Source organism: Mauremys reevesii, linkage group 26 (genome assembly GCF_016161935.1).
Source record: "Mauremys reevesii isolate NIE-2019 linkage group 26, ASM1616193v1, whole genome shotgun sequence".
Lineage (NCBI taxonomy): Eukaryota > Metazoa > Chordata > Testudines > Geoemydidae > Mauremys > Mauremys reevesii.
This window is the reverse complement of record NC_052648.1, coordinates 14,141,319-14,153,449: the sequence shown is the minus strand read 5'-3', so window position 1 is coordinate 14,153,449 and position 12,131 is coordinate 14,141,319. Positions and strand designations below refer to the sequence as shown.

At 50.5% G+C, this 12,131-nt stretch overlaps 1 protein-coding gene across 1 annotated transcript in view; it reads right to left on the bottom strand.

Annotated features, from left to right (window-relative positions):
- Window positions 1-11,802, bottom strand: part of TIMM44 (translocase of inner mitochondrial membrane 44) — a 57,218-nt gene extending 45,416 nt beyond the window's left edge. The window contains exons 1-3 of the mRNA XM_039515168.1: window positions 11,362-11,802; window positions 6,734-6,841; window positions 5,979-6,149 (exon numbers count right to left, since the gene is read on the bottom strand). Of these exons, the coding sequence (XP_039371102.1) occupies window positions 5,979-6,149; window positions 6,734-6,841; window positions 11,362-11,388 (306 nt within the window). The 5' untranslated portion in view covers window positions 11,389-11,802. The remainder of the gene's footprint in view (window positions 1-5,978; window positions 6,150-6,733; window positions 6,842-11,361) is intronic.
- Between the last annotated feature and the right edge of the window lie 329 nt (window positions 11,803-12,131).

Genomic DNA, 12,131 nt, shown 5'->3' with positions numbered 1-12,131 from the left:
TTAAACTTTGCCATGGAGTCCCAAACATTGTAATCGTATCTCCCCAACAAGGCTCATTGGTTGGAAATACAAAGCTATAACCCACCCGCTGAATACATTTTTCTTCCAAGCAGGTCTAGATTTTTCCAGTCCTTTTGCTTGGGGGTAGTGCCTGCCTGGATCTCTCATTGGCCGCTGTGACCACAAGGAACCAGGGAGGAGGGTGAGAGCACAGACATTCATACCCCTTGGCAGGCACATAGTACTTCTTCTCTGCCCTCTTTGAAGTGTTAGGGAGAGAAGATGGGATTTGCCATAGGGACCTGACCGGACCCATAACGTCCTTGAGGGACAGAGCAACTTTTAACTGGGCTGCTGCAGCCAAAACATCAATGAGACTATGTGAGGACTCCTTAAGTACCTCACCTCCAGACCCAGGTTAGCAGCCACTCTTTTTAGAAGCTCCTGGTGGACTCTAAAGTCATCTTGGGACCAAGTGGTTTGGTGCCACAGGATGGCTTCATCTGGGGAGGAGGAGGAGGAAGAGGCCTTCCTCTTCTTCAGCCCTGATTACATACCCCTGGGCCAAGTCTTGCGTGTTGGTACCAAGCTTGGTAACTGCATTCAGGTTGGGTGCTGGATGGTGCGGTGGAGAAGCCCTCCTCTCAGACACTACCAAGAGGAGTGACTGGACATGGTCCCAGTTCTGGGGGAAAGCCCCACTCATTCCAGTACAGCCACTGGACCTCCATCAGCCGCTCTCATCCAGGCCAGGTGCCTTCAGGGGAGCCCACACCAAGATCCAGTGGGATGTAGGATGGATAGTGGCGGGGACTCTTAGACTGAGTGTAGGGTTCCACCTCTGACTCCGAGGAAGAGTCCTTCTGAGGAGACCATGGTGGGGGCAGTACACCTCACTTCAGCCAGTCGTTGTCTAGGGTCCAGAGTTCGGTGCCAGACAAGGGAAGTCCTCGTCAACAACAGGGGGGCTGGGCTGCCTCTGCTCGGTACCAAAGGTCCTGGTGCCGAGTATAAGCTCAGGGCCCCATACTCCCTTCTGCTCGACACACTCATCAGAGCAGATTGTTGACCCATCGGGGTTGGCGGTACCGGAAGTGTCAGTAAGTCCCTGGCCACTGCAAAGGTGGAAGGCACCGCGATCCCACTAGTGCTATGACGACTCCCCGGCATCAACGGCTGGTCCCACACTGGACTCAATGGCACCCGTGAGCAGGGTGAAGTTGACAGTGCCGCTATCACACCGGGAGCGTAGGAGGGCCTGACGCAGGTCGCACTCCACTGCAATCCCCTTGTTTGTCCTTCCTTGGTACTGGGGAGCGTCCCTCCTTGGATTGTTGCTTATGTTTCTTTCTCAGTACTGGAGATGGAGAACGGTACCAAGAAACACGCAGTGTCAAAGGGGCACTTCGCAGCAAAGCCGAAGTGCTCAGTGCCAAGTCCAACCAGCTTGACTCTAACACTGGTCTAAGCGTGGTTCCATTAGGATAGCCCTTAGTCTAGCCTCCCTGTCCTTTGTACGAGGCTTCAAGTCCCAACAGATCTGGCAACACTTTCGTACCTGAGCCTCTCCCAGAGGCTTCAGACAACTAGTGTGGGTTGCTCACCAGCACAGGTTTGCCTCATGAGGCACAGGACTTGAAACCTACATACCAGGACATGCCCAGACCCAGGAGTGAAGGAAGGAAGCACCTCTAACTAAGACAGACGGTCTAACTATATACATTAATACTATCTACACTATATACACTACTACTAAACCTAAGACTAAATATAACTAAACTAGAGAGTAACCACTGAATAAATGCCTTGCCAAAGCAAAAGAAGCTGTTCCAGCAACTGTCACAGGTGGTAAGAAGGAAATGAGAAGGTGTGGAGCCGGCCGTGCCCCTTACACCAGCACATGAGCGTGGCGCACGAGAGAGCACTAGAGCCGACCCAATGAATACCACTGCGGGAAAAATTTCCAGCTATGGTGCATGCAGTGCACGCACACACCTAACGTGGAATGCACGTGAGCAATCAGTCGAATAAGAACTTGGATTTCCTGATAAAGATGTTTAGTCGCTTAAGATCGAGAATGGGGCAGAACCCTCCACCTACTTCAGGATGAGGAAATATGGAGAGTAGAAGCCTCTCCTCTGGTAGGGAGGTGCTCTTTGAAAGAAGAGCATCTGCCTCTTGCTGGAGAAGGCACTGATGGGAAGGGTCTCATGGAGGGGAGTTGGAGAAAAGAAAGAAATTCTATGGAGTAACCGTGATGGATAATCTCCAGGACTCAATGGTCCGTGGTGATCCTGCCCCAACTGTGGGCGAACAGGGAAAGACGGCCCCGAAGATGACACAGGGCACCATGGGTGGCAATAGGAAGGGTTCACAGTTTTCACGCAACACGTCAAAATTGTTTAGGCTGTTGGTGGGCAAGGGACGTGGAGGTGGCTGTGGGTCAACTGCCAGTGGGACCAGAGGCACTTGCATGAAGGTTTCTGGTGCTCTTGGCAGGAGGCTGGGTAAGGTGCATATAGCCGGGGGCAGAACCGCTGGAGCTGCTGCTTGAGACACGGGGCTGAATGGTGTCATTATTGGGGAGCGGCACCCTTGATGGTCCCTGAAGGTGGAGGATGTCCAAGAGCTGGTTTTGCTGGTCCTGAACCTCCTCCAGCGATACTAAACTGCTCAAGATAGTTAAGACCAAAGCAGATTGTGAAGAACTTCAAAAAGATCTCACAAAACTAAGTGACTGGGCAACAAAGTGGCAAATTAAATTTAATGTGGATAAATGTAAAGTAATGCACACTGGAAAAAATAACCCCAACTATACATACGATAGGGGCTAATTTAGCTACAACTGATCAGGAAAGATCTTGGGAGTCATCATGGATAGTTCTCTGAAGACGTCCACGCAGTGTGCGGCAGCAGTCAAAAAAGGAAACAGGATGTTAGGAATCATTAAAAAGCGATAGAGAATAACATGGAGAATATCTTATTGCCTTTATATAAATCCATAGTACACCCACATCTTGAATACTGCATACAGATGTGGTCTCCTCATCTCAAAAAAGATATACTGGCACTAGAAAAGGTTCAGAAAAGGGCAACTAAAATGATTAGGGGTTTGGAGAGGGTCCCATATGAGGAAAGATTAAAGAGGCTAGGACTCTTCAGCTTGGAGAAGAGGAGATTAAGGGGGGATATGACAGAGAAGGGGTCCACATCGCATCCTGGCCGGCGGTGGAGAAATTCGGTGGCGACGCCTCTCGATGACGCCACTTGCCGCTGACAAGCAACGTCATCGAGAGGTGTCGCCACCGAAATGCCGCAGAAATTCGGCGACATTTCAGCGGGTGCTCCACTGCCGCCACGGTCCTTCGTCTGGCACCCGCCAGACAAAAAGGTTGGAGATCACTGTGATAGAGGTATATAAAATCATGAGTGATGTGGAGAAAGTGGATAAGGAAAAGTTATTTACTTATGCCCATAATACAAGAACTAGGGGTCACCAAATGAAATTAATAGGCAGCAGATTTAAAACAAATAAAAGGAAGTTCTTCTTCACGTAGCGCACAGTCAACTTGTGGAACTCCTTACCTGAGGAAGCTGTGAAGGCTAGGACTATAACAGCATTTAAAAGAGAACTGGATAAATTCATGGTGGTTAAGTCAATAAATGGCTATTAGCCAGGATAGTTAAGGAATGGTGTCCTTAGCCTCTGTTTGTCAGAGGCTGGAGATGGATGGCAGGAGAGAGATCACTTGATCATTGCCTGATTCACTCCCTCTGGGGCACCTGGCATTGGCCACTGTCAGTAGACAGGATACTGGGATAGATGGACCTTTGGTCTGACCCGGTAGGGCCGTTCTTATATTATGCCATGGTCTGCTGCCACCCTCTGTAACATGTCTTGGTATTGCCTGTGATCATCAGCGGGAGATAGGCAAAGAGGGATGAGCACCTCATCCAGTGATGAGGAACCGGCTCTACATCTGCCTCTTCCTCAGAGCCCAACAGTGAAGGAGCCTGGGCCGAGTGGTATGAGGCTTGGGAGGGTGGGTATTGCTGGCAATATGGGTCCCAGAACGCTCAGTGTGGCTAAGGAGAGGGACCAGGGGGTGTGGCAGGCCCAAGAGATACCGGAACCAAACCGTCGCTGCCGGGCCATAAGCCGGAGGATAAGGAAGCGAGGAATGCTAGTCCAAGCTGTGCCTGGACAAAGAGGAGAAGGAGGGCTCCAGCTCAGAAAAGTATTCCTAGTCCGAAGATGGCTCGGATAGTGATGAAACAAACAGAGTGGGCCAGTCACAGTGCAGAATCAGCAGGGGGCGGTCCGGAAGGAGCAGGAGCAGTTGTCCTCCAGAGTAGGAACCTCGCAGGTGAGTGGGGAACCTGAGAGAAGCGGAGAAGGCGGGTAAGGTATCTCCAGTTCCTCTGGCGAGAGATGGGGCTCCACACAACCAGGAGTCCAGGGAGTGCCTTTGGAGATGCCAGAAGACCAAGGCAGGGTCCATGGGGCCAGCTGGACCAAAGGACGTGGAGGTGGCAGCAGGACAGGTGGTGTATGCTCCAGGGACTGCTCCAACAGGGTTGGTACCAGGGCGACCAGCTGTACCGCTGGATCCTTCTTGTGCTTTGCTTTACTCTCGATGCGGAGAAGCTTGGGTGCTGGTGCCACAGTGTTGGGGCACGACATCTCACCTGACCTGCCCAGCTCAGAAGTAGTCCTCAATAGGGATTTGCTCCTATGCCCATGACAGTGCTTCCTACCTTCACGTCTGGGTTTCTCCTCGATCGCTATATCCAGGGCGCGAGAAGTGCTGGAAGAAGCGCTCACCACCAGTGATAGATGCTGCACAGATGGTTCTGGAGCCGAGTGGGTGCATAGTCTCATGGCTTCCCCCATCCAGTATTTTCGGAAGCAAAGCTTCTGCACTTCCCGAGTCCCGGATGGGAAAGACTTGCAAATCACCCAGCGAGCGATGATGTGAGCCTCCCCGAGGCAGTAAAGACGCCACTGGTGCTTGTTGCTCATGGACAATGAGCATGGGAAAGAATCAGTTTTTAAACCCCAGAACATACATCATAGACCCCAGCGGGGCAGAGGGAGCGTACCCCAATTGAGGTAGACTAACACTAATTACTATATACAACTAGCTATCTACAAGAAAAAACAAACAAGAACTATACACAAATGGAGCAGGTCACTCTCTTAGCTAAAAGACTAAGAGCAGGAAGGAATAGAGGTTCTAATTCAGGCCATGCAGCAGTTAGAGAGAACAGGAGGCGTCAACATGGACGGCTCCTGGCTAACCTCGGCTAGGAGCACAAGGGGACATACGACACACGAGCAGGTCAACGGACACTGCTAGGAAAAACATCTGGCTCCAGAGCATGGCACACATGTACACCCATATTTGGAATACATATAGGGACCATCACTCGAACAAGAAAAATGTTAAGAGGCAATAATATAAATGTGAAACAATTCAAGATTATTATTAATTCCCATTTCCCTGGTTCCTTCACTGCACTGAATCTGGCCACTGAAAGAATGTGCAATGCTGTCGTAACAGACTTCAGTTCATTAGTGCAATGAAAGCACTTTCTCTCTAGTAAAGCTGTTTTATAATCCATTAAGAATGTGATTATGTCTAATCGATATAATGAAAGTGAAAAAGCCTTAGTTGTATCTCCATGTCTATAGATAAGCAGGTAAAAAGTCACTTATTATTTGTGATTTCTATTAAAATGTCTGTTGGAAAGAAGTTCCACCAAAAACTGTAGAAGTACTTAAATCTTTACACTTTTTACACTAGTTCATTGCACCTAGTGGTGTTTCCATCAGTCAGTCCAGACCTTTCCCGAATACAGCAAACCCAACAGCTCATTTGCACAGAAGCTTAGGTTACAATACTCTGAATTGTAATAGACTGCTGACTGGCCAATGAAGGTGTTGGACAACAAAATAATTCATGATAAAGACTTACATATTTCCTCCTTGCTTCCTGGAGCGCATCAGATTCTTCTAGCTTTTTAGCTTCATCCCGGAATTTTTTAATACTTTCTTTCATCTCTTTATTTTTTGATAATTCCTGTTTGATGTTGTCCACAAAACCTGATATAAAGCCTTTTCTGCCTCCAGAAGAATAATATCTAGACTAAAAAAATAATTATTAGCATCTGTACAATCTAAAGAGACATTAAGTATCATATCCAGGTAGATTTACACTTCATGTCTGCCACGCAAGAGGATGTGGAAATTAGGCATCTTGAGGATGGCCAAAATACCATAGCCAAGGAGCACTGTGCCTTCAGAAGAGCAATGAAATCTCACACACACTGCACAGAGCACTAGAGGTAAATGTACACAAGCAAAAAAATTACTCCCTCAAGAGGCAAAGGAGTCACACTGTTCTGACTGAGCTGATAGGTTTCAATAACCAGCCAATTTCTTCTGTTGAGGATCTCTGCTTTTGGTGGCTGCACACATGACTGGAGCCTCATTACTGGATTTTATCAACTGGGCTCATTGCTGGCAATCAAATATATGGAGGGAAAGCTGGGATCTGACAAATCCAAAAAAAAATATTTCGTAACATCTTTGAAAGCCACACTGAAGTCTACAACCTAGGGTAGACACTTGTCAGAAGCATATCAATTTCTAGTAGACCCCAATACTCCTATCATTACTGAAACATACTTTCAGGCTAATGCATGCATAAAACCCTGCCCATCAACATACCTGATGTAGCTCTAAAACAGGCGTGCCCATTCTATAAACAATGCCACTAGGGAATACTGGAGCTGGGTATCTTCCATATATAAGCTTTGTGCCACTGACAAGGCATTTCTGTGAACAGAAACAAAGAATAAACAAATTTTACCAAAGAATAAAGAAATAATTAGAATCATAGAGTATCAAGGTTGGAAGGGACCTCAGGAGGTCATCTAGTCCAGCTGCCTGCTTAAAGCAGGACCAATCCCCAGACAGATTTTTACTCCAGTTCCCTAAATGGCCCCCTCAAGGATTGAACTCACAACCCTGGGTTTAGCAGGCCAATGCTCAAACCACTGAGCTATCCCTCCCCCCACAATTAAACCTGCTTGGGCCACACTCAGTGCCCAACAAGCCAGTGGAAAAAGGGAAGTAAAGAACACAGCAAAAAGGGGCATTTCTGGCTAACCTTTGTGGAACAGAAGCTGGGAGCTATACTGGAAATACTCGCTCACCAGAGCTTGGATACATAGAACAAACCAGCGCATTGCAACTTTATTATGAATTAAAGCACTGCCGCATCCCTATCACTCACTTGTACAAAACATGAGGGTCAGACTGTAAGCTATACCCCAATATAGGTGGGCCTATTTGTCATTATTTTGGGGGAATTGGGTGGATATAGCACTGCTCTAGCTAGGTGCCACCCACCATCCCAGAGTAGCTAGATGTTTCTGCTATTATTAGCAGTTAAAAGCTCATGGTGCAATTTAGTTTGCCATCTGTAATCTTCAGAGCTAACATCCAAATGGGATGAACAGGGAAGATCACACCTCAGAATAACTTTTTCTATTTGCAAACTCAGCCACTACTGGTTTAAGTGATATTTGGAGTATTTCTTTGCAATTTATAGGGCTAGAAACATTTTTTTAAAGAAAAACTAACTGTTTCTGCTGAAATGCAGTGGGACAGCCTATCACTGCTTGCAGCTTCAGTCCTACATCCCCTACTCCTGGGGAAATTCTGTGCCACTGCGCAAGTGCAGAATAAATAGCTCCTGCCATTTTTTTTCCCCTGCAGTATAACTGATTCTGATGGGGAGGTGTAGGGAAGCAACGAGAGGTCATGTTGCAAAAACACCTTTTGCCCACCATGGGCTGATGTGGCACCAGAAGAGAGGGCAGCTGGCTCATGGGCCTGACCAACCAGCCACGGAGAGGGAGGGGGCAGAGGATGCTTTCCTTACAGTGCACTGCCTGCAGGGCCAGGTGAGGAGGCATGGGGGATGGACATAGTAGGGCACATGAGGCTGCTGGGGGATCTCATAGACTGGGGATCAGAAGGGCTGGTGGGGGGACAGACTGGGGTGAGGGCACAGGAGCTAGTGGGGTGACAACATTGCGCCAGGGGCTGAATGGGAGTGGGGGTGCAAGGCCACATGGGGACAGAAGGGTGGGGGTGCAGGGCCACATGGAGCTATGCCAGGCTGAATGGGTGAGCAGGGCCACGGGGGGACAGAGGTGCATGGACACACGAGAAGAGGGGCAGATGTGCCCAACTGAATGGGAAAGGCTAAGGGTCAGCCAGGGTCTGTATGGCAGAGACTCCCCATCTCCCTAACAATACCTCTCCCAAAAACCTGTTCCATATATTTCTCCTACCCACCACACCCAACAACCCTCCAAGTTCACTCCCAGGCCACTGCCCATCAATAACTTCCCTCTCCCTGAGCTCCTCTGTTACCCTGACTCCCCAAAGCCTTTGCACTGCTTCTGAGGGGTGTGGGAAATAAGTTTCTGTATTGTAGTTTAAATGAATTACTCAAAGATCTGTATTAATATTTCCAGTAAGGAATCTATTTGTCAAAAAACATTTCCTGAATCTTTTTTGTTGTCTGTATTGTTACAGACATACTTGCTGACAGGTATTTTGAAATAAATTACCAAAATAATTGAAACTGGCATGGTTATATCATGTTATTTTAACAAATAAAATATGCACAATTTTAAAATCTTGTGTATAGAATTTTTAATTTTTGGCACAAAATTCCACCAGGAGTAATCCCCTTCTTAGACAGACACACACCAAATTCCTGATTTCAGATTAAGGAGCCCCTACCTGCTCAATTCTCAGAGCCAATACTGCTTCTCCACATGACTGCCTCTCTCTAGAATCACTCCACCAAAATCACTATGCCCATGCTAAGCCAGACTCCTTTCAGTTAACACAACTCTAACAGGCTTTATGGATGGGGAATATTTGATCTTGCCCTCAAGGCTTGTAGTAGGGGACCTCAAAGGCTCTGGGCTCCCATCTTTTCACCAGGCTCGTGTCTTGAGCAGCCTGGTTGTTTCGCCTTGCTGCTGCTGCTATGAAGGAGCCCCATCCCAAATATCACCAGCTGAAGGCAAGGCTTATTGCTGAGAAAGGGTACTCCATAATTCCCCAAAAATATTGATACAAGGATCTTTGTATCAGAGTGACTGACAATTAGTTTCCATGTTTGCAACAAGACATCTTTCAACTCAGTACCCTGCTATTTACTTTTTCTATCAAAGCTCAAGGGGACAGCTACAGAAACTGAGAAATAATACATTTAACCCTGATAAAAGGAAATAATTTTCTATGCCTTCTGCCTATGAAGCTCACTGCCACAAGATATGACTGAAGAGCCCAGCAGGTTTTAAAAAGCATTAGATATTTATATGGATAATGAAAACATCCACAGTTACATTAAATAGGAGATATACAACTTCATTCTTCAGGGCCTAAGCCAGTGGTTCTCAAACTTCTGTACTGGTGACCCCTTTCACATAGCAAGCCTCTGAGTGCACTTTTTAATATATTTAACACCATTATAAATGCTGGGGACAAAGCAGGGTTTGGGATGGAGGCTGACAGCTCACAACCCTCCATGTAATAACCTTACGACCCCCTGAGGGGTCCTGACCCCCAGTTTGAGAACCCCTGGCCTAAGCTAACCACGAAAAGCTTGAAGCTAAGAAAAAACTTCCCCTATATGGGAAAGTTATCCCACCGCTGTCCTTAACAAGGTTTCTTGAACTTTCTTCTGAAGCAGATGGTACTGGAAACTGTCTAAGGCCTGGTCTACACTAGAAAATTAAGTCAATTAAAGTATGTCACTCAGGGGTATGAATAATCCACACCCCTGAGCAGAGTAGTTAAACCGACCTAAGCCCCAACATAGACAGTGCTAGGCTGACAGAAGACTTCTTCACTTGACCTAGCTACCACCTCTGAAGGAGAAGGATTACCTACCCCAACGGAAAACCCCCTCCAGTTGGGGTAGGTAGGGTCTAAATAGAATCGGCACTGCTGCAGAGGGGCAGCTGTGCCACTGTGGCATTTCAAGTGTAGACACACCCTGAGACAGCCTGGCTACTGTACTATATGACCCATTGGGCTCATCTGAAACAGGGTGAAAAGTCCGAGCAGTCTTTGTATCTGGGGTCACCAAAAGGTCATGAGTCTCCTGAATGCAATTTCAAACTCTCCAGAGCAATCTGATAAAAGAAACTTCTCATTTGTTTCATTCATTCATTCACTAGCTGAGCACAGGGAAAGCTTCACATTTGGAATGTAACATTTTTTATCAAAGGTCATCAAAAATCAGTCTAACAACACGAAAAGTTAAATTAATTTCTTCCATGAGATGACACGTGTACACAGCAACCCATGTGGAGAAATAAAGGTAAACTGAGGCAGCCAGTAAGCCAAGAATGCTGAGGAAGGTGAAGCAGGACCACCCAGAGCACAGTGCTGATCCACTGGGACAGTAACATCCCCTGACCTTCGCTTTTTGCCAGAGGAGCCAGCCGGAGCCCAGCCGCTCTCGGGGAAAACACCCTGAGAACAGCCAGCGCCTTCCCCGCTCTGCTCTGGAGAAACCAGACCTGGAGGTTTTCAGCTCAGCCCCTGTCCCTGTAGCTGCTCCCAGCACCAAGGGCACCACCTGGGACTCGGGGCTTCTTGTTCCCGCCTCTATCGCCCGCCCTCGGGACCCGCCGCCCCTCGGCGCGCTGGACAGGCCCCGCCGCACGAGTTGCACGAATCCCGCATCCAGCGCGGGACGCGCCGCGGAACCTGCCCGGGCAGCTGCCGGGGACTGGGGCGAGATACAGCCGCTACGGGCCCGGCCCGAGCCAGGAGAGCAGCCCGCGGCAGAAGCCGGGCAGCCCTGCGAGGAGACCTCAGGGCAACGCTCCCGGCCCGCTCCCCTCAACCCCTGGCCCGCTCCCCTCCCCTCGCTCAACCCCCTCCCCGGCCCGCTCCCCTCCCCGCTCAACCCCTCGCCCGGCCCGCTCCTCCTCGCTCAACCCCGGCCCGGCCCGGCCTGCCCCTCGCTCAACCCCGGCCCGGCCCGCTCAACCCCTCGGCCCGGCCCGCTCCCCTCGCTCAACCCCCGGCCCGGCCCGCTCCCCTCGCTCAACCTCGGCCCGGCCCGCCTCGCTCAACCTCGGCCCGGCCCGCTCCCCTCACTCAACCCCCGGCCCGGCCTCGCTCAACCCCGCCCTCCCCTCGCTCAACCCCTTCCTCCGGCCCGCCCCCCTCACTCAACCCCCTCCTCGCCCCGGCCCGGCCCGGCCCGGCCCGCTCCCCTCGCTCACACCCGGACCCCGACCCGCTCTGCTCACCCGGCAACCCCAGGCTGCCGCCGCCATCGTGGGAGCGAAGCGTGTGTGTGAGACCCGCCCGCCGCGCCGCGTGATGGTGTCACCCGCTCGCGCCGGGAGCGGGGGGGGGGCGTCGCCGGGCCGGCCGGGAGTCGGGGCGCGAGAGGCCGCCAGAGCCGGTGGGTCTCCTGGGCAGCGGGCTCCACAGGCAGGCGGGCGGGCGGGCGGGCGGGCGAGCTCAGGGCCCGGCCTGGGGACGCAGCGGAGCCAGCAAACCCCGGGCCGGGTCCCACCCGCTGCGGGGAACGCAGCGTTAGCGCCCTGGCGGGATCGGATAACCTTAACTCTGCCTCCTCGGGCACGCGCAGCGCGGGAAGGGCTGCAGCGTTCCCGCGCCTCGGGGACGGAGGGTGTTCGGGGCTCGGGACTGGGCCTTCCAACACTGTACAGCCGAACGGTGACTGACTAGGGCCCTGAGAACAAGGCTGCGGCTGCCCTGTATTGTCCTATTAGTAGTTTGTGTTTAACAGAGTCCCGCCCGCCCCCTTCCTTTGGGCTCTGCGGCTGCCTCAGGAGCACTTCCGGTTCCAAATGAGGGGCCTGATTAACGCGTCAGTTCTAGGGTAATGACGTGTTCACGTGCCAGTTCTCCCACAGGGCGCGTTCATTCAGCGCCCAGGCCCGACCGTGCTCACTTCGTGAGCTGTTATTCACGACTGTGTTTTCTCTTCTTCAGTGCCTGGCCCCAGGCCTTAGATACTGGACTTTGCTCTGAAGACACAATTAACAAC